Here is a 22,580-nt window from a genome sequence, read left to right on the forward strand (position 1 = left end):
ATCTATATCTACACTGTGTATTATATAATGTTATTGTGCCTATTATGGCATCATTTTCCTTTTAAGCCATGGTTAGATAATATTGTCTCTGTAAAACTGTGTTAATGGCTGTGCAGAAATGTGAATTGTATCTTATTTTAAGCACGGACCTGCAGCTGCGGTCAAAAGTTTTGCATCACCTAGAATTTTAGGATTCGGACTTAATAATAATAATAAACTACACGAACATCTTTTAGATCTTTTGTTTTTAACATCATGTAATCAAAGAAACTACAAAGTGATATCACAAAAAAAAGTACTGGAAGCCGTCAGTGTTACAGTAGTATTCCATGTTAGATTTTAAAATGTCACGTTTCAGTTGTTCATTAAGTGTATGGAAAACTACAAAGCTCTGGTGTGTAATTCAACATGTTAACGTAACGTTTTTCAGCAGGTTTCATTCCACTTTATGAAGAAAAATGTGTTATTTTTAGAGGGTGATACTAAACTTTTGTCCACAGCTGTGCAGCATAATGAAACCCATGGGGGAAGAAACATCAGTGTGTTTACTATTAAAAATGATCAATGTCTGATTTTCTTTCTCCTGCTTCCTCTGTTCAAATATAAAACCATCACAAACTGAGCCGCTCTTAGGCGGACAGGGAGTTGACCTGCGAACATAGTAATTCCGTCGATTTTTCTCAGCCGTGCACATCCCACAGCTGTCTCGATGTTAAAGGAAAGCATCGCTTTCAGACTGTGTTGTGCTCCCTCGGGTGAACTTAACCGAGAGTGTGTAGAATTGTATTTTGAATGGCCTTTGTTGTTGTGATACAAACAAACATTCAATACGGTGCAGGCAATACTAGGCCACCCCTCTGCCGGAGGAAAGAAGGGAAAGTGTGAAAACAAAACAAATCTTTATAAGATTCTTATAGGCCTTTGATGCCATGCCATTCTATTGAAATATATCAATGTGTTTGGGATGTCACTACAGAGTTTGTTACTTTGTTGGCAATGGATACCCTAACAAGGTTGTTAGATTTGCATGACGGCTTTCTGAAGAGAGATAAAATATATAGATAGATAGTGCGTGGAGTGTAAGGTGGAGCCGACTCTTGTACAGCGGTATCCAGCCCACTTTCCACCTGTGTGTGTTAATTTACTACTCAGTGTTACTCAGTGTTTGCGTTTGAATCGCCAGCAGCCTTCCAGTGCATATTACAATCAGAAGAATCATTAAAGAAAACACAAAACCTACTAAATTATGAGATACGATCCCATCTGCCTCTCTTAAGGGGGTGGTTACGCTGGAGAGAGATTTAATAAAAGAGCCCTGTGCTTATTCAAACCGGGTATGGATTTATTAACCTCCTGCAGAACCAGATGTCATATTGTAGTCAACGTGTATTTTTGCATGTCAAAGCACGTTTTGTTGTTGTTTTTTTTTTTAAATAGACATTTGAGGCAAAAGCATGGAAGTGATTCTCTAGGTGGGTGATATCGTTATCCCTGTGTGGTGCACCTCATTGCAAAATAAATAAAGTTAGCATCGTTTTTATTGGTATTTTGTTTAATTTCGTTGAAATAGTACGTGAAGAAGAAACAAGCAAAAAAAAAAATGCTAAGGAAATCCAGGGCTGTGGGTTAATTCGCTCTGAGCTGCAGCGTTTGAATTAGGCGCAGGGGGGCAGATACAGAGGTGAGATGCACCCTCTCTGCGTCTTGCCCATGCTTACTGCAATACTGCCCAGCCCCGCCCCCCGGGGCCCCCTCCCCTCCGGGGGGGGGGGTAAACATGTGCATCCCACGTGACCTGGCACACACTACACCCCCAAACTGTCATCCAATGAGAAGCGCTCTTACTAGGCCGTCTGGTTTGTTTAAACTGGTCCAATGCAGTAACCTGTTGCTGTTGCTAGATTGAATCTCCTGGACGATGGAGGCGGCCGTGTCCGGTAAAGAGACCCTCGGAACCGAGCCAGACCTGAGCGCCGAACCGCGCCGCGACCGGGGCCCCGGAGAAAGCGCGGATCCGGGGGACCCGGCCGGAGAAGAAGCCGCCGCGGAGGGCTGGGAGAGCCGCCGGAGATTTGAAGAGGAGCTCTCGCCGCTCAGCCCGGAGGAGATCGAGAGCCGGCTGGAGCGGACTCGGAGGGAGTTTTATAACCGCCGGAAAATCCTTATCAGAAACCTGCCGGCCGACGTCACCAATCAGGTCGCTTTTCCTGCGAGTTTTATAAACTTTTATAAACTTTTTTTGAAAGCGACGGGACAGGGAAGGGTAGGGAAGCCCTCCCCGTGCTGCCAACCCTCACGCATGCACCGTGACAAACAGCGCCCTGTGTTTATTCGGGGTTATTTTGCACGTTTTATTTATTATCTGCAACGTTTTTTTTTGTGAACTTTACTTGACCATACCCCTTGGCAGATAAATCCTACATTTTTTTTATTTTTTTTTAATTTAATTTCGGCTTTATTTGAGGTGTGGGCTTCACACGAATCCGTTAGCACTTATTTAAAACGAAACCCAGTAAGTGTAGAAGTGTTTACATGGCGCTTCTCTCTTGATTTTGTAGAGACGCATGCTTTGTGGCTTCCGGGTCTAGTATTGATCAGAAGTAGGGGGGATCATCGGTCCTTTCTTTTATTATTATCATTGCAGCCTGGCTCTAAAGGAAAGTGCTGGAGAGGCGAGCGGTCCCTGTGACCTGCTGGCGGGTACAACAGACAGCATTGCACTTGACTTTTGACATCGTGGTTTTTTTTTGTTTTACCCTGTCATGGCGTTTCTGTAAATACCCAGCATGCAAAATCACCCAAACTAGCCAGCATGGTGGCTGGCATGCTTTTAAATTGCACGGTCCGGTTAGATCGTATTAAAGTTGTCGTGTTTTTGTTTTTCACAAAAAGCAGAATATAGCAAGCAGGGTGGTGCGCTTCAAGACATCATTCACTTTTTAAATAACCCTACAGCGTCTAACCTAACCATTGGGTGTCATACAGCCAGCCTGTTAGCTGCACTTCGCATAATGGTCAGTTTGATTTAGAAATGTGGCCACTGGAGTTTATTTGAATGACTCAAATCCAGTGAATAATGAGTTGAAAATCCGAAGCGATGCTTGACATCTCTGTGGGAGTCTCGCCCCTTAGCTGCCTGCGATGGGTTTCCCGTCACGTCCGTGCAAAAGTCAATCAACAAGTAATGCAGTAAACAAAAAACAAGTGCATTGACTATTATTATTATTATTATTATTATTATTATTATTATTATTATTATTAATTTAGCAAAGTTTATTGCAGTAGGTAATAAACCCGGGTTCTGCAGTGAAAACGGGAATTGCACACAGCTTTTGTGAAGTTGAGTTCAGGAAGTTGTTGGTAGTTTGATATTAACTTGCATGTTATATGCAAACCTGTGTTATGTGTTTTTTTTTTTTTTTGTAGGAGGTCCATGATCTATTAAGCGATTATGACTTGAAATACTGCTTTGTGGATAAATATAAAGGAACAGGTGAGTAATCCTGGCATGTTGAACAATTCACTTTTGATTTTTTTTTTTTTGGTTTATAAACAGCACAGCACTACCAGTTTAGATTCTAAACACCACCCCAAACTAGCAAGCGGCAGCAGTGGGAACTTCCCTTTTTGGACTTTAGTTGCTGTCAAACAAAAAAGGAAGTCTACTTTAACCTTGAGTGCATGCCTGGGAAAAACAGGACAAAGTGCCTGCGTGTGTGAGTCAGCTTGGGTTTGTTTCAGCCACAAGCTGTTATAAGTATGGACCATGTGACAGGACTTCCCCCTGTATTAATAAATAAGAAATATATATTTGTAGTACACAAGCCAGTCTTAAATCCCTGTACAGTTAAGAGGGTTCCCATCCTTTCAGTCTACAGCTGTGCCCAAAAGCTTTGCATCAACGTATACAAACATCATTTAGTTATTTTATTTAACATCGATTAAACAAAGAATTTTTAAAATGTTACATTTTTTCAATTTGTTTTTTCCGTGAATATAAGGAATACTGCAAAGCGATATGCAATTCAATATGTTAACGTAACATTATCCAGTAGGTTTCATTGGACTTCGTGAAGCAAAATGAGTTCATTCTATAGGGGGATGCAATGCTTTTTGCCCGGAGCTGTGCAGTGCAGTTCGGCTGTTTGTGTTTCACACTGTAGTGGGAACCGCCTGCTTTTTTGAAAATCAGTATAATAAAAAGCGAATGTCTCTTCCTTTCAGCTTTCGTGACGCTGCTGAATGGCGAACAAGCCAAATCTGCCATCAAGGAGTTCCACCAGTACCCTCTGCGGGACCGGGAGATCTCGGTGCAGCTCCAGCCCACGGACGCCCTGCTGTGCATCGCCAACCTTCCCCTGTCCTGCACACAGCAGCATTTCGAGGAGCTGGTCCGGCCCTTCGGCAACCTGGAGCGCTGCTTCCTGGTCCACAGCGAGACCACGGGCCACTCCAAGGGCTATGGCTTCGTGGAGTACATGAAGAAGGACTCGGCAGCCCGAGCCAAGTCAGAACTGCTGGGCAAGCAGCTGGGCACACGCTCGCTGTACGTGCACTGGACTGAAGTGAACTCCCTCACCTACCCGCTGCTCCACTCTCGCTGCCTGTGCGTGGACAGGCTGCCCCGTGCTCTTAAAGACGTGGAAGACTTGAAGGAAGTGTTCGCTGAGTTCCACATGCCTATATTTTGCCAAGTAAGGCTGAATCTGTGATTTTGATTTTATTCAGCGCTTGTCAGGCGCGTCGGGTCCAATTTATTTTCGCATGCGCTGTTTATTTTACACGTGCTGTTTAAAATGTTTTTTTTTTTTTTTTTTTTTTCCCCCAAAAGTAAAACGGGTTTAAAAGGCATTGAATCGCAAAAGGACACTCAGTACTGCATCTCCAGCCAAGCCCCACCCCTTGTTCGCTGTATTTTTCACATACCTCTGTAGACATGCATACTGATAAATCCTCTCCTGATCATTTGTTTTATCGCCAGTCTCCTCAATAATGTGATCAGAGTCATTATTTTATTACTATAACATCTCTAAAAGCTCTGCAAATGCCCATGATATTCTTTGAGCGCTGGGTGCAGAAGCAGCTATCTCCTTTGTATGTGGCCGTGTTATCTCTGTAGTGCATGGGGCTATGAGATCCACCCTTTTTTATTTATTTTTCTGTCTTCATTTGGCTCCTATTGGTCTCACTCAGCCATTTGAAAGGTTCTCAGCTTTTTCCGGAGAAAAAACGACTAGAGACCTGTGCTTGACGTCTGTCGGACTGGAAAGGGAAAATTTGTAATGTCGGTCCTGGTCCCACTGAGGGCTGCAGAGGGCTAAAGAGCGCAAGGCTGGGGATTTTATTTATTAATTTATTTTTTACGTACAAGTTTTTGGTCTAAATTTGACCTACAGTAAAAAAAATTCCATGCGTTAGCCCCGTGTAGGAGTTGGGTCAGGAATGTCTTTTACAGTGTGAACAGGACAACTCATTCCTGTGGCGTAGGGCTGTGAATCCACGTGGAGTGCTTGTCCGTTACTGCCGTGGAACATGTTCTGTTGTTGCAGGGGCTGTGCATTATGGAATTGTGTGTGTGTGGAACGGAGGCCTGCTCTGTAACACCGTCCAAGTGGTGTGAGGTGAACGAGCTTCGTGCAAAAGAACGGTTGCTTTCAGTAATACAGGCTTTTTCTTTCGAAGGCAGTAATTGCTGTGCATGCAAAAAGGGATACTGCGTGCCGTGGATATTCAAAGTAGACGACCAGGAGCATAATGTGCATAGAGACCATTGTGTGATCCATTCAAAACCTTATTGAAACCTTTTGTTTCGTTGACATGGGCTGTGTTCCTTGTTGTGAAATGAAACGTGTGTTTTTATGGGCTGTGCTTTCCATCATAGAAAAGCTTCAGTGAAAGCACCTGACTGTCACAGGTGGTCATTCTGAAATCTGAGTGACCTGCCAACGCATTGTAAATTGGAACGGTTTAGTTCTCTTTGTGTTCCTTGCTTTTGGTTGACGTGATGAAGCCCATTCTGGAACTCGTACAATGACTGTCCTATTGGGAGGTCTTTTGTTATGTTAATGCAGTGTTTTGGCAGTTGGGGGTGGCTGCTTTTTGTACAAGAATCGCAGAGTCTGAAAGGAGAAATCGAACCGCTGAGTTTTTTTTGGTTCCATAATGTGCTCACTAGAACTAGCCTTAGCTTTTTCAGACAGAGGTGCCTATGGAGGTTTTAAAAGCAACCGTGTCATGTGTGTGCATGCTGTGTACGGGTCAGTAAGGCTTTTAGTAAATGTTTTTTCTCATGTAAAATTGTACTTCAACTCCTGGGGGTAGTTTTCACAAAACAATTCTAGGCAGCAGTGTACTAAATCCAACTCTCTTCTTCCTCTTCCATTTAATAAATAGGAAAAGAACACATCTATCCTTGAATCAGTGAGGTGGATTTCTACTAAACTTCATTGTTCGTCTATAATTTATTTATAGACGGGTTAAGTCAGCTTGATAGCTGGCAGCTTGTTAAGTTCTACAGTGCTGTGTGAAGCTGGTCCCTGTAACCTGACAAATTTACAGGTAGATTGCAATGGGTGTTACTGTTAAGACGTAAAACTGGGTACTAATGCGATGCATTGATTCACCAAAAGGTAATCGAAGCTTGGTAAAATTTAAGGACAGATGATCAGTAATTTTATTTTTTTGCTGGCGTTTTTATAAAGCATGTCTTAATCACAGCTCTTTTGTTTGTCAGATGGCTCAGGGGCAGGATGCCCAGTTCAGGCGCTTTGCAGTGTTGGAGTTTGAGACGCCAGAGATAACGGAGATGGTCCAGAAGAGTACAGACGGGCTGGCTCTTGGCAGGAACCACATCCGGGTATCCTTCTGCGCACCCGGGCCCCCGGGACGAAGCATGCTTGCAGCGCTCATAGCTGCACAGACCATGGTGTGTGTGTGTGTCCAGTGGGCTTTAACTAGCCTGTAGACTGGGAAGGTTAGGCTGTGATGTGATCTTGAACATTGTAGAATTGTAGGTGCTGCTAAACTTTTGGCCGTAGCACTGGGAAGGCCGGGGGTCTGATGTGATCTTGCACAGGTTAACTATGATTCGATCTTCATTAATCTGATGAGATGTGGATCTGGTACCATATAATTGGCAACCCTGTCGTTGTTCCTTTTTTTAATCAGGTTTAAATTGGTTGTTTTCTTAATTTCAGGTTTTTTTTTGTGTGTGTCTTTTTACTGCTGCCTACTTCTATAACACTATGTAACACCATTTTTGTTCCTGGGTAGTAAGTGTTATTTCCTAATTGCTTATGCCTCAAAAGTATAGAAAATGGCTATTATTCCCCACAAACTTTGCTTTTGCGACCAGGACAGTGATATTTCAAAATATCACTATTTCCAGTGGGAAAACGGGCAAATGTGTGTCTTTTCGTTCACATAAAGTCAGAAAAAAACAACATATGAATCCAAATTAACATGTATTTATACTAAAGTAATACAAAAATGACTACAAAAGATTTAGAAGTGAGTAGTTTTTCGAGATTTACAATTATACTGTATTTTTTGTATTACTTCAGTATAAATGTTAATTTGGATTCATATGTTGTTTTTTTCTGACTGTGAACGAAGATGCACGTTTTCCCATTGGAAATAGTGATATTTTGAAATATCACTGTCCTGCTCACAAAAGCAAAGTTTGTGGGGAATAATAGCCTGCCTTTGCATGTTTGTTGCAGGCACTGAATAGAGGAAAGGGGCTGCTTCCTGAGCCAAACCTAATGCAGATTCTCAGCAGCCTCAATAACCCCACCACTCTGAAGCTCCTGATGAACCCTCTCCTGCAGACACCCCCGGGACGAAAACCCGGTAACAAGCACGGTAAAACAAAGTGCACTACTCTCCAAAATTCCAGTGCCGATGTCCTCCTGTGCGTGGAACGCCACGGCTGAGTGCGGTGTTCAGAAATTGAAACCAAAAACGGCCGTACCTGGTGCCTTTTTTTATTTAAGCAAGTATTACCAGGATGAATATATAAATCCATGTGTTTTGCTTCCTCCAAGCTTGTAGGATAAGACGCCCTACACAGGACGTGTTCACTTCTGTCCTGTTTTTGTGTGCTGTGTTGCCTGTCATATCATTTTAAAAGTGTACGTCTTCCTGGTTGTGGAGATTTTAACCCAGATCCCTCTGCGTATCAGTTTCTGGTGTGGGCTCGACCTGGTTACTGTTCCCAGAAGAACCGTCAATAAAATACTACTTTTTATACAGCGCTCTTCACACCATGGCATCCAAGAAATTAAAAAAAAAAAGAGCTTGTCTGTGCAAGACACTCCAGCTGCAAACAATTAAGACCATTTAAAAAAAAAAGTTGATATGCAACAGGTTTTTATTGGTATCATTTAGTGGTGTTTATAGCCTGATTTGCCTCCCAAGAATCATTTTTTCCAGGTGAACTTTGGATGCTGCTGAAAGTGCCCTTGTATAAAAGTTGCTGTAACAGTCTTATCTTTTAGGAATCCTTGGAGCTGCTCCCACGGTGCCTTTCCTGGGAAACCCTGCCCTGTCTGGAGCTCTCCTGCAGCTCCTGCTACAGAACCAGCTGCAACAGGTAAGAAAAACAATGCATCCCACAGGGGACAGAGAAAGCATGTGTGAGCATTATTGTGGGTTGTAAAGAGTATGTCAGCTCTGTTTTAAAACAAATGTACTTGTTTATGGGTCAGGGGGAAGTGTAACGCATGCCTCTGTTTTTTGTTTCATAAAATATTTACTAATTTAACTGCAGGTGCATTATTTTTAAAATCTTAGTTATTTATTTCTTAGCAAGACTCCCTTATCCACGATTACAGATAAGAGCAGTTATACAATAGTCGGTAGTAAATAAGAGCAAAACCAAGAGAATATAAATGCAGTAAATTAAGCTTGAGAGCGATTTCCACTAACAGCAGCTAAACTGAAGTATTTGCTTAAGAGTAAATTCCTTTAAGAGCAAGTACTGTAAGTGGATAAGAACGATTTCAAATAGAGCAATTGCAAAAAATGTGTAGTATACCAGAAAATTGACGTGTAGAATACACGCACGCACACACATGATGGAATTGGGGACTGTAGCACACGCGAGTGTGTGCTGGGGGGGGGGGGTGTCTTATAACCATTTGAGGACCGCGATGATGTAAACACGATCATACTGAAGTGTTCTGGGCCCGTGATTGGATAAACCTGATAAGTGCGCTTCATGCAAGGGTGCGATTGTGAGGATAATCTTTGGCTCCCGACCCAAATGCTTTGGTGCACACTGCACGCGCGCAAACATTCTCCGTCCCTGTGTCAAACTTCTCAGTTTTCAATTGGATTTCTTTCTCTTTTTGTAGCTACTTTTTAAACCTGCTCTTAATTTGAACAACCTTACTCCTGGTTGGAAAAAAAAAAAAACATTTTAATTCCTGCTTTCTCTTCTGCTGGCACCAGCGATTCTTCCTGTATCTGCTGTCCTTTTCTCTTTCCCTGTATTGCTTTCTCTACCTGCTTCACATGGTAGAATGTCTTGCTCGGGAACCCTCTGCTCCTGCAGAGTCTTGTTTGGACACTGCTGCTGCAGAATAAGGAAAACCAGGCAGTCCGGAGTGTGAGTTCATGCAAGAAAGTTAAACCTGAAGCAATGTGCTGTGCTGTCTTGTGATGTGTAACGTCTTGGCACAAACAAGAGGCTACTCCAGTCTTCAAAGTGAAAGAGATTGAGGTGTGGTGTTGTGCTCTGTTAGTTTTGCTGTGTGTTCTTGGTCACTGGTGTGCAGTTTTTAAAAGTACAGCATGCATAATGAAGCATGCACATTGGTTTAATGTATCCACAGAAGGGTTAGCAGTACCTTTTACGTTCTTCCCTGAAAATTCCTACGCAAATGCATTTTGCTTAATGTAACTGGGTGGGGTGTTGTGAGATGCAGTTGAGATGAGATTACTGACCTGCATTCCTCCCCCCTCCCTGTTCGTTCACAGCACCCAGGTATCATGGGAGATTCTCCTCATGCAGTTTTACCGCAGCAGAATGCACTGCAGCAAGGATTGGCTATGCTGGGGGATCTAGCTGCAGGTATTTGCTTTGACACGTCGCAAGTCTACTGAATAAATTGCAAACCTTTAAAGCTGAGGGAATATAAAGCCACGTTTTCAGAAACAGTGGCTTGAAACCAGGTGCCAGGAGACTTTTCCTGTGTCAAACCCCAAGTCTCACCGCTGTGCCGTGCAGTGGCCTAAACCCTAGTCTGCTGAAACCAAGTTCCAAGCCGCAAAGTGGCTTCGTGTTCCGTCAGCTTCAGAGCTTAAATATGACTTGCACCAGCTGTAGAAATGTACTGTCATTTCATGATGGATTATGATTTCACTGCAGTGTGTACTGCTTCAGTGTTAGGATTTGCTTTTGTGGGCAACTGAACTGCCAAAGGGATCTAGAAACTGGAATAGCAAGTTTGTAGCAAAGGGCAAGCTAGTACCTGTGCATGTGTATTTCCCCGTTTGTCAAAGGTAAATGTATTTTGCCTCTTTTTTTTTTTTAATAAGGCGGAGCTTTGCCCTCAGTTGGTCTGCCTCCTGATGTTCCCTCTGGTCCAGTGAATTCTCCCAACTCGTTCTACGGTCTCTTTGGAGGAGTCCAAACGGATAGGGAGTCCCCCACAGGAATGGGGGAGCACCCTCATCCGCAGGCCAACCAGCCTCCAGCTCACATGGGCAGCCCACCGCTGGGGTCTAGTCTGGGAGGGATGCAACAGCAGAGTCTGTCTGGGGACAGCGGCTCTGCATTGTCTGGGGTAAGGAAAAGTGCATTTGTTTTCAACCCTCCTTTTATCTGATGCCTGTAGTTTTCTATTTTATGTAAGCTTGCGTGTTTGTATAATGGTGAGGGCTCTTGAAAAGGAATGGATGGAGTCCTGTGTAATTTGCTTTTTTTTTTTTTTTTTTTTTTAAATAGGTTTCAATATTGGGAGAGCCACCTAAAGACTTTAAGATTCCTCAGAACCCGTTCCTAAACATCCAGGGTCTGTTTCCAAGTGTGGGCATGCAAGGTAAAAAAAAAAAGTATATTTAAGCTGTAATCTACCAACTGTATAACCTGAGGGTTGTGTGAGCAGCCTGGCTATGTTCCTTTTTTAATTGCTGGCTTTTGAGATGCTTGGAAATGAGCACAAGACAGGCAGTTGACCTCCTTTATGAATGTAATTTAGGTCAGACAATTTTGAATTGTCTGACCCATTGCAATGTTCTCATACAGTTTGATCTTGTTTTTAATTCACTTGTATTCCCCCCCCCACTTAGCTGTGAACTCCAGACCACACCCCTACAGAAAGAAGCCAGGGATTTTGGGAAGCATGTCCAATCCTAGAACTGTGCAGAATTCCCATTCCGATTTTGCTGTTCCATCTAGCAGTAGATACCAGGATAACTATGCCTTTGGAGAATACAAACAGGTAAACCCAAAGACTTCATAACTTTCTTTTTGCAGGGAGGTGCATGAAACAGGGTTTAAAATATACTAAAAGGTTGGATCTGGTCGTTCAAATTATCCGTTTTTCCCTTGTGATTTACTCGAGTCGCTCTCAAATGTATTAGAAACGCTTTGAACAAGCAGCAGCGCTCAGTCCTTTCTGCACTTTAAGGGGTTAAATTGTTTTGACATCTGCTAATGGCCTCCCTCAACAGGGCAGCCTTCCTCCTCCTGAATTTGTATAGCAGAGTGCCATCTGTAAATTCAAACCTGCCAGCTTGATATTCGGAGAGAAATGTCCGAGTGCAGCAGAAGAGTATGTTCAAGGTAAAAAGACCGCGGGTGGCTTTTTAAATGCTTTTATGATGGTTTTATGTTTTCTTTACAGGATTCCTTGTCTCATATGTACCAACACCAGGAGCCCGCTGACCCTGCAGCAATGCGAGGGTATGGCCACCATAGACAAAAGGTAACTCAAGATGTGTTTCACAGGATAAAGGGGGCATATTAAATGACATTTCTGGCGGTCCACTAACCAGTACCTTTTCTGTTTTTGTTTTTTTAAAAAGGGACCCTATCGCTCCAGCTACAGTGAACGTAACCAGTTTGGCCCCTCTCCTGTGCCGCCACCCCCTCCCTTTAACCCGGGGTCTCCCTCTTCATACTTCAACAGTGGCCTCAAGGCTGGATTCCAGCAGTCTCATCTCAATAAGGTAACTGTAGACGTCCAGTTTCGCCTGCTCCTTTTTTAAAAGCGCAGCCAGCGTTGCCATTTACCCGAGTTTTATATTCTCTTGAGCCCACACGTAAAGAAAGCTGAATGTTGTTGCCTTTAATTAGCAATCTGCACGACACCTTTGGCAGGCCAAGTGTGTCTGTGTAACTCCATGCCTTCTCTTAATTTGAACACGAAAGAAACAAGCAGCTGACCTTTTTATTTGTTCATGCGCTATTGTGTTGGCTGTGTGAAATGTTTGATTTTATTATTTATTTTTTTTAAAGTTGTGTTTATGGTGTGCTCTTGCAATTGTATTTTAGACGGTGGGAATGCCTCCAGTGTCCCAGGGGGGTGGGATGTACGGGTATGGCCTCAGTGTTTCTCCTCCAGGGCACATACTCAAGGTAAGCTGTGCAAAGAGATGTCATTGTTCTTCCGTCGGCTTCAGCTCTCTTAACACAGCAGGCGTTGTGTCGTCTTGGACAGGTGTCTCTGGGAAAAGTGCCTGTCAAGGGAGTTCAGTTTTAGAGTGAATAGTTGATGGAGCACAGTAATTGCTGATGGCCAAGTGAAGTTAACATTTGTTCTGAATGCACTTGCATGTAAATTCTGGATTAAATAATCTCTCCCTCTCTCCTCTCCTATCTCCTCAAGTGTCGATCCTGGATTATGGATGGAAGCAAGACTCCCATTGTATAGCAGTTTGATGCATTCTTGGTTTTGCTAGGAGTTTAATAAGACACCCCTGAGCTTGATACCTAGACACTGGCTAATCAAGCTTGTAGTAAAACCCTGGGGGGTAGGGGGGGCTGCTATGCAGTGGGAGTCTTTATTTCCATCCCTGTACATTGCTGCAAGTTCCTAAATGTTCCTCAATCATAAAAGCTGTTCAGCAAATAGCTGATCTTGAAATACGGTTAATTTTATCTTGCTAGACACCGATTGGAGGGCAGAAGCGAGTATTCTCTCGCCTCATCCCGTCCCCTGAGCCCAGTCCTGAAGGAGGCTACGTGGGCCAGCATTCCCAGGGCCTAGGGGGGCACTATGCTGACTCTTACCTGAAGAGGAAAAGGATATTTTAAGCTGAGCCCTGGAGTAGCAGAAGAATGGAGAAATTATTGACTTTTTTTCTTTTTTTTTTTGGTGATTTGGTCTGACTTCTACAGTAGTTGTATTCCAGACCAGCTGTAAACTGTGATTATTTCCCAAGGTCTTTTTTTAAATTTTATTTTATTCCCCCCCTCCATTTAATGAGGTTTTACTGTGTGTGTGTGTGTGTGTGTGTGTGAGGTTTATAAATTTTTTACCTTTTTATTTGGGTTTGTATTTACATATTTTGGTTTATTTGGCGTCACAAAATGGACTGACCCTTTATTGGACTATTACTGAGTGTTACATTGCGTGAGCAAAGCCCAAGTGTTTTATTCTTTAACTTTTTATCAGTGTTTGTGTGAAAAATAGGGGAAATATTATTTACCTTGCTTTAATTTGGCTTTACTGTGTATTTTTTTTAGTTAGTGATGGGGGGGGAAGAAATGTATTTGTTTGTTTGGTGTCCATGTAAATCTGTCTTAAGTTAATGACTTGAAGAATGCTAATCGTCTCCCATCGCCCCCAAAACTCTGGCTTTTTACAGTCCTTCTGGGGGTGTGGTGGTAATATTGTGTTCAGTCTTAATTTCTCTTAGGTTTTGTTAGTTTTTATTTGTGCAGCATCTTTCCAGACCTGGTACATCATTTCTATTTTTACACTGAATGTAGTTTCCTTTATTTGATCAATATTGGAAGGAGTGTTTTTCTGAAACAGGATTTCAGCTGTCAAGGTGTGATTCCTTTTTGCAGTTTCTATCGCCTTGTCATTTTACTGGTTTATTGCATAGTAAAACACTGCAGGATTCTTCAGTCTTCTGCAAGCTGGTATTGCTGACATCAATCTAATTTTTGAAGTTAACGAATCGGAGACCAGTCCTGAAGCAGGAGGATTTTGTCCACCATAAGCTAGTTGAAATGCTAAAGATCTGGCAGTTCTTAGAATTTAAAATCATGACTTGTCAGATGGTCACTGCTTTTTAAAAATAGATTTAGTATTTGTTTTTTTATTTGTCTTGGTTTCTCATTTCAATCGACGGCATGCAGACCGGTCAAGCTTAAACTTTTTTTTTTTTTTCTGGTAATGGCAGTTGTCGTTTTGCATGCGACGAGCAAGAAAGCGTCTCTTAAATTCTCCTGAAACCCGGGTTGTAACCCTTTTATGTGCCATTGGAAATGCTTTTCACTGTCCTTCCTGACATGTTAATAGATGCACTTAACTGTTCAACATCTCTGCCTGTCCTACAAAATCACAGCTGCCTTTCCAAGGTTGTAACTGCAGTTCAGCAGTAAAGCATACTGTTGTACGTTTTCGATTGCCTTCGCTGTTCAAATACAGTAGCCACGTTGCAACAAAAACGTAATATCCTTTTGTGTCTTGTTTTTTTTTTTTTTTTTTTTTTGTATATGTATTGCAGCTATTTGTGTCTGGTTCTTATTTTATCTTAATTCTCTGAGAGAACAAATGCATGCAACCAAACGCTAGGCTATTGCTAGTTTTCAATTTGAAAGCGTGTTCATTCTTCTGTTTTATACATGCTGCGCTATAGAATGTAGAAGCATCATTTCTCTGGTTAAGATTTCCTGTAGTAATGTATATATTTCTTTCACATTGTGTTTTGAAGTATTAATTGACCTCCCCCTGTCAATGTAACTGGACAGTTTTTTTTTTTTTTCTTATTTGTTAAGATTGGGTTATGTGTTTTATCTATTGTATGGACCAATTGATCTTTTGAACAAATATACTTTCACTGACTGGAATGTTCATCTCCTGGAATTGAAAAAGGTTTGGAATAAGTAAAATTAATTTAAAAAAATATTTGTTTCCTGTTTTTGTGTGTTGTGCATCTTCTCTTGCCAGGTAAATCCATCTAGTTCAGGGTTTAAACATGCTGCAATGCATTCTGGTAAGTGTAGTCCTGTTGTGAAAGCTACCTTAGACAGGTAAAACTACCAGAATGCATTGGGGCTTCATGTAGGTAACCTTATGAGCAGTCAAGACATTGAATGAATATCATTTAATTTATTGTAATATCTTTATATAGCGCCTTTCATAGTGGACCACCATCACAAAGTGCTTTACAAGATAGGAGACTAGGGTGTGTGAACCATGCATCAAGTACGGAGTCACTTAAAACAATGTCTCACCCGAAAGACGCAGCACAAGGAGGTTCATTGACTTTCTCAGGGGTTACACAGTGAATCTCGAACCACTGAACCATTATTATATTATTGCAAAAAAACCAAATAAACATGTACAAGTCAGCTACAAATTCAGTTATATAAGAGATTCACAAAAGTAATACACCTGGGGATTACCAGGAGCTGCAACTATCTTGGTGTACAGCTAAATCATTAATCTATTTTGAACTCCCAGCACTTTCTCATTAATTTGAATAGGCATAATTTAATCAATGAGATCAGGTCTTACACTACTGCAGGAAGCCAGTTATGTTTTATACATTCAAATACTGTAAACAGGTATAGTAATACTTTTGGCATAATGAATTTTCAACAAGAACTTGCATTGTCACGGTATACATGTAATTTCCATCTGTTACATTGTTAAATATAAAGCTTATTTTAAAATAAAGAAAACAAAGCGAAACCTATTGAATTGTTGACAGTTAGCTCAACGGACTTCTTTCTAAACTCCGCAGCGAGTTTTACGGCTTTTTTGGTTGCCAGGTAATTCGGGAGTGATTGACATACTGAGCGGAATCTCACGCGCCGGCCAGAGCTTCTTCAGTCACGCGCCGGCTGATTTGAACATTTCTAACGGTTTTTATTTTAATGAAGTCTGGCAGTTTTTTTTTTTAAAAGAGGTCTTTATTTTGGTCGTTTTATTTAATAATTAAGAAGTATACGGTCCATCCTTAACACGGCGTTATCAATACGTTTAGGGGGTTGTATTTTGTTAAGTTCTCGAAGAGGGAGGAGGACTTTTTTTTTTATTTTAATGTTACATTTTTTTTTTTTAAAGACGGGAATCGACGGCGAACTCAAACGACCACTTCCAGACATTTCTTTTTTTTTTTTTTTTTTTAATTAACTTTTTTCAATGTGTTCATGAAATGCGCTTTGCGGCGAGTGAGTTTACCTGTGACGGATAAAGATTTGAGACTCGTGTATCAACAGAGATCCCCTGTAAGTAAACGTCTTTTCAGTGTTAAAGGCAAGTCATGAAGTGTTTGTTTCAAGACTAATAGTAACTTGCCACCTTGAGCTGCAGTATCAATTACAGACATGTTATGCCTCATAGGATGAGATAATTGCTTACTCTTTTATTTTGTACCTATGCGAAAACTGTAACCCACGACGGGACATTCATGTCTACTGCTGCGAATTTGAAAAAAGTCTATAATTTATACTGCATACGTTTTTCAATGTTATTTTTTTGAGCATATCTTAAAAACAAACAAAAAGATAACCACACGTGTTCCTGTCACATATGAATATGGAAGAAATTAATTATTTTGTTATTATAATTTTTAAAATGTACTTGTTTGAACGTTCTTCTACTTTTATAGTATTGCTGGAGGGGTTTATATTGTATTGCTGGAATCGTCCACTAGATGGCGGTAGTTGTCAAAGTGCTATTTTAATAACTTTTTAATTCTTTAAAAATATGGATCAAGCCCGGTTTAATCTAATCGGTGACTTCATTCTATCAACTATTTTTCATTTCATTGAGAGAAAAAAAGGCACTTACAGGTCATTTAGAAGAGACCTAGAACAGAGAAAGAGTACTTTGAACTGCAAACGCAAGTGAGTTAGAAAGGCCAAGACAGAGATAGAAATAAACATTGACAATGGGGCGAAAACCAATGGCAACAAGTTTTTCCAATATTACAACAGCAAAAGAACATTCAAGGAGGAGTTAAAATTTGTTAATACCGTGAATTTACAGGACACCTGACTGGCTGAGATTTATGACTGGTACTGTAATAAACAGATATAGTATTCCATTTGTACTTGAAACTGCTTGCCCTGTGCCCACAGTAGAAACAGTATGCTTATGGAAAGTTTTACACTTTCATGGGACACAAATAGTATAACTTATTGTGAACTACACTTGTACTGAGTGAAACTGCAGTGGTTCTGGGTAGTTACAGATCTTGGGTTAAAGGCAAATTGGAAAAGCATTGGTGCAAAGTCATATCAGTGTAGTAAACTTATTTTTTTTTCTGGTTGTTGGATAGATTAGTGCACAAAAATATCTTAATAGTAAACATTTTATAATGTGTAGCTTTTCTTATTTAACAAATGATTGTGACTAGCTCATGTTTGTAAAGTTTTGTTTCTCTATAATTTACTTTGCCTGTACCACACTTTGATACAGCTGCATTGCAGTACACTTTACATGTGTTTTACTACTCTGTGTGGTTATTGCAGCTTAAGTAGACCAAGGGGGTTGCTTGACCCCTTAAGCCACTTAATTATGTTCATTAATTTTTGGTTTTGAAACCAGTTTCCAGATAGAAAAAAAATAGGCATCACAATTCGCCTTTTTGCTGGCTTCAGATACATTCTCGCCATGTGGTGAAGCTGTTCTTTTGCATGCAGGTGACACCCTCAAACACTTCTCCATCACGTGGTTTATCTGCATTAAAAAAATGATTCATTATCATCACCCACAATGGAAACAATGCCCAATAAGCCGGCCCATTTGAGCTAGAATGACCCTCTTTCAACACTTTAAACAGCAGTATCTAAAAACTATATAAACAGTGTCATCTTGTGATTGCGTACATGCATTTCCTTCGTGTCTAAATTAACTCAGCAGACAAAATGAGGAATTGCAGCATACTCAGCCCTCAAACAAAACCAGCCCTGCTATTGACTGAAGGTGTACATGGAAGTAAAAGTTAACATAATGTGAAAGAAACTTGTTAAAATGCTGCGGTTAAATTGTTTGGAACACTCAAAACTCAGAAAGGCTATTTAGCTGATTGAGTGTTGAGATTCCTATTCATAAATACTTTAGTAATTATACTCCTTTTAAGAAATCCCATTCGGTCTTCAAATATAAAACATTTTTTATTTTTAATCTGACTGCAATTTGAGTTCAGTATTGTGCTTGTTCACAGTTTCTGAAACATCGAGCACCTAATGATTTTGAGAGGGCTACCAGGAAGTATAAGAAATGAGCAAAGCAAATTGAAAAGAAGAAACCTTTCATTGAATTGTTTAAAACCAAACTGTCTTTTTGTAATATTTTAACTGTCCATGTTGAGCGCTTATATTGTGATTGTAAATGTATTTGTAAAGTTTATTATGAACGATGGAACTGTGCATTGCTGCCAGGACCCTCCCTGCAAATGAAATGATGCATCCCAAGGAGAAAAAGTTTGAAATCCGTAAATTAATTATTTTAAAGGATTTAAAAGCTGCAACATGCCTCACTCATTATGACTGTACTGTAGTGCACATTTTGTAGCTATGGGGGTTATACTTTGCACCTTGTTTAAGTGTGATCTCTTCTGTGTCTGACTCCAACCATCAAAGTAACATTAGCCCACTCCCTAAAAAAATAAATATGAAGGCACCCCTATCAGAAATAACACTTCTTGCACTACTTGAAAACAAGCAAATATGTGAAGCAGAAGTGTAAAATAACAATCCTGTGTGCTGCACAACAGTGTCATTTTAGTTTTTGATTTGATGCTTTGTGAATTTAGTGCTCCTGAAAGATAGAACACAATCAGTGACAGCTGGCTTCGGCCACCCATTCTCCTGTGTCAGTGCACCTCACCTGAACACTCTGTCGTTGTATTTTGTTTCAGAATGTGTGGCAGTTTTGTGATGTAAGCTGTTGTCCTCTAAGGGCTGAGCTCAGTTTGTTTTCTAGAATTGAACTGTTTCTTGTTACAAAATTTTGTAATTAATTTTACATTAAGCCTTTTCTTGGACGTGGACCAAATTTCTTTCTCCAAGAGAATGTACACAAACGGTAGCCGTGGTAACATGGCCTAAAGCTAGGGTTACCATATGACTCCATGTGCACTGGGACAGTTGAGGCTTTTCAAATCACATCACTGTGCATTATGGTATGTTTTACCTGTCTCAGGTACTTTTCACAGCAGGACTAAGCTTACCAGAATGCATTGGGATGTGAGTTGAAATGCCTGAACTGTCCCAATAGGTCCTAGTGTAGGCTACGGACTATGGCTATGGACTCATATGGTAACCCTGCCTTAAGTTTTCTTTCGAAACCAAGGTAAGTACTGATGAGTACACAATATACTGAACAAAATCATCACTGTTTTGGATAAAAGTGTTGAAATGATGTTGTTATCTTATTTGACATTAGTTTAATCTTTAGAATTACAGTTTACATAAACATTTTAGATTTTAACATTATGTTTCTGAGACGCAGCTTAATCTCAGTCCTGGGTCAACCTTTGAGACAGTGCCGTGGATATTTCAGGAAACAAAACTGGTGATAAATAAATTAAACTCACCATGGAAACATTGTAGCTTAATTTGTAAGTAAAAAAAAAAAAAGCATTGCAAATCTTTGTGCTGTGTTGTGTTCAAACATGATATATGCAAAGTTGTCATCTTTTGTGCATTCTGCTGCTTCACTGCTCGACAAGTTTAAACATGACTGAAAACAATGTAGTTTCACCATTTCCTTTGATTCATTGCACCCTGATGGGACATTATGTTTTCAGCCTTGCTAATCCACTAGAATTCAGGATTATGTAGATCTTTGTAATGTTACAAAAAAAATAATCTTTAGTGGGTCCAAATGGACTACATTCTGGGATCTTTATTATTTTGATATTACATATGAGAGTACCTGGAAGAATCCCAAGCCTTCTGAACCACTGTAGTTGTCATCATGTAGTTTCTGCAGGTTATCTAACAACAGCAAACACTATATATATATGCAATGTCAGTGTCACAGGCTAAATAGCTACTGATTTATAAGCCCCCAAAAGTGGACGTCAGGCCTGAAATGGCATCCTTTCACCCCAGAACTGAAAAGGGATTGTGCTTTTTAATATTTTATAAATCTATGTTTTTTTTCTAAGTGGAAAACTTGGGAATAGTAAAATGTGTCCTTGTACTGTACTTTAAATATGACACACTCTATACTTTAAAAATGCACAGCTGCAATATCGGTTAAGTTGTTTAATGCTCACTGATGTTTAAATTTACAGTGGCTGTCATAGTAAAGCTGGATTGTGCTAGGGGGCTTTCTTATTCAGCCATATCCTGTTTATTGCTTCACACCAGGGCCTATACAGACACGTGTGCACATTTGTAAACTGGTTAACAACTGTTTTTTCTTTGGACAACAAATGCACTGACATCTTATGAAAACTGCGCAATCCACATATCCCATCATAATTAATCATCGTTTTGTCATTTTGGTGAAAATCTTGATCTTGTGACTTAGTAAATTGCAGGTTTTCTTTAAAATGAAATTATGACTATACCTTTCCAGGATATGACAATGTAAGTGCGAGGGCAAGAGCCACTCCTTAGATTAATCATCGCAGAACTCTTGGAATGTGTCATTTTTGGTCATTTTCTGTAAAAATGTAATGAGCCTTGCTGATATAAATAAACTGCCCTGCATGTTGTAGGCTAATTTTGTTATTTCAAGTTTAACTTGTATTGCACATCTGTGTTTACTTCTTATTTATAATTTACAAAAAAATAATTTTGCAATTCAAGTTGTATTCTGTCTGTACTGGGATGTCTTGTGCAGGTCAGTGATTGTGTCATCGATTGTACAGTATATCCACTATTTCACTGTTTAGTCCGAGTTAAACCGATTTGATTCACCGAATTCTGATTGGAAGTGATGTTCACAGCCCTGGTGTTCCGCTGCAGTTCAGGATCATATCTTTGGGATCGGCTACTCTGAATTGTATCATGCTTTTGTCAGACATGTGTTTAAGGTGTAATGTGAGGAATTTAAAGCCACGTTAGATTAGGATGACAAACAGTCTAAGGTTAATTTATCATACAGACAATAGTATTTAAAATACAGATGCAGCAGATTATCTTGTGTAAATATAATACAAGTGAAAATATAATAAACTCAGTCAGGACTGGTGAAGCAGAAAATGTAAACAAGAGACTGGTATTCATTAATCAACATTTATTAATAAGATATTTCGTCACTTGATACAGAAAATAGTGTCTTGTTAGTAAGCAGCGAGTGTACAGTATCTTCTGTGTTTTAAAGATGCATACTGTAAAACTTCAAATAATCGCCTGTCTCCAGTACGCACCTGGTCTGCTGGCAAATATTGGAAATAAACACCAGAGGTGTTTAACTGAAGTTTTATGGTAGTCTTGCATTTAAACAAATAATCATTGCTTAAAAAAAAAAAAAACACAGGACATTAACAATTCCAGAATAGGCAATTTAGTGAACATTTTTCAACAAAACATGCAGTACATTAATGCAGCTTACTGTTATAAACCATTATCTTTCATGTTAAGACTCTGTAATTACAATGAATGAATGACTTATTGCTGTACTTTTAAGTGTTCCTCTGTGGGTAGGATTTCATGGCAAGACTTGACACTGTTAAAAAGCATTAAAATAATAATCTATTTCAAATGGTACAGTATATTCTTGTGTCATTTTAGGGTTATGAAAACAAGCTCCATATTTGGCACAGTTAAGATTCACAAATAATTTGTAGCATAAGAGGTTGCTAACCGTCATGAACATTTAAGCTGGATTCTTTCGATCTGCTTCACAAAACACTTCCGCGTTGTCTTCTTCTCAGGAATAGGATTCCTACTACTGCTATTAATGCAATAGCAAAAATAACTCCAATAATAATAATCTTAATCCAATCGGTTCCTCCTGTACATAGAAAATGAACAAAGTCATCAGTGTATCCTGCATTTCTTGTACTTCTGGTATTTAATTGTATTTATCCAAACCGAGAATTCACTATGTCTGACTACGTAAAGTTATTTTGTCATTAACCACATTTGCCCAATATGTAATTGATTTGAAAAGGTTTATTACCCCAGTACCCTGACTCACTGTGAACAGCAGTATTTATGCTTTAACATCCTGATCATGTTAGGAATATTTCACACAGCTCTTCTAGGCAAAAATGTAAACGTTACCTTTGACTGTAAGAGTGACTTTCTTCCTTTGTTCCCCATATATGTTTTTAGCATGGCATTCATAAACCCCGGCATTGCTAGACGAGGCTCTTGTGATATTTACAGTAGACACTCCATCCTTCGTTATCTCCTGTACGTTATCAGCTCTGGGGTATTCCCACTCATATGAGGGGTGCGGGTTCCCATCAGCAGAGCAGTT

At 40.1% G+C, this 22,580-nt stretch overlaps 1 protein-coding gene and 2 long non-coding RNA genes across 3 annotated transcripts in view; 2 read left to right on the forward strand and 1 right to left on the reverse strand.

Moving 5' to 3' along the window:
• The first annotated feature begins 1,852 nt into the window (after positions 1-1,852).
• raver1 (ribonucleoprotein, PTB-binding 1) lies at positions 1,853-14,875 on the forward strand. The gene is made up of 14 exons (XM_041235738.1): positions 1,853-2,197; positions 3,427-3,493; positions 4,225-4,694; positions 6,734-6,925; positions 7,722-7,863; positions 8,499-8,593; positions 9,982-10,075; positions 10,543-10,790; positions 10,952-11,045; positions 11,296-11,447; positions 11,853-11,933; positions 12,034-12,177; positions 12,503-12,586; positions 13,118-14,875. Exons 1-14 carry the CDS (start codon positions 1,919-1,921, stop codon positions 13,262-13,264), a joined length of 2,289 nt encoding a protein of 762 aa, XP_041091672.1. The 5' UTR covers positions 1,853-1,918; the 3' UTR covers positions 13,265-14,875.
• A 1,123-nt stretch (positions 14,876-15,998) lies between these two features.
• LOC121304515 overlaps positions 15,999-22,580 on the forward strand; it is a 31,072-nt gene continuing 24,490 nt past the window's right edge. Inside the window, exon 1 of the long non-coding RNA XR_005947963.1 lies at positions 15,999-16,417. This is a non-coding gene — a long non-coding RNA (uncharacterized LOC121304515). The remainder of the gene's footprint in view (positions 16,418-22,580) is intronic.
• LOC121304514 lies at positions 21,375-22,574 on the reverse strand. The gene is made up of 2 exons (XR_005947962.1): positions 22,382-22,574; positions 21,375-22,109 (listed from the first exon to the last, which is right to left on the reverse strand). It is a non-coding gene; the product is annotated as an uncharacterized LOC121304514 (long non-coding RNA).

The sequence above is a fragment of the Polyodon spathula genome, chromosome 38 (genome assembly GCF_017654505.1).
Source record: "Polyodon spathula isolate WHYD16114869_AA chromosome 38, ASM1765450v1, whole genome shotgun sequence".
NCBI classification, from domain to species: Eukaryota; Metazoa; Chordata; class Actinopteri; order Acipenseriformes; family Polyodontidae; genus Polyodon; species Polyodon spathula.

Bases quoted from the DNA above. Each gene is read 5' to 3' on its own strand.
- raver1 (XM_041235738.1), top strand. From the start codon at position 1,919: ATGGAGGCGGCCGTGTCCGGTAAAGAGACCCTCGGAACCGAGCCAGAC. The intron at 2,198-3,426 runs GTCGCTTTTCCT...TTTTTTTTGTAG, and splicing joins CGGCCGACGTCACCAATCAG to GAGGTCCATGATCTATTAAG. The intron at 11,046-11,295 runs GTAAAAAAAAAA...CCCCCCACTTAG, and splicing joins TCCAAGTGTGGGCATGCAAG to CTGTGAACTCCAGACCACAC.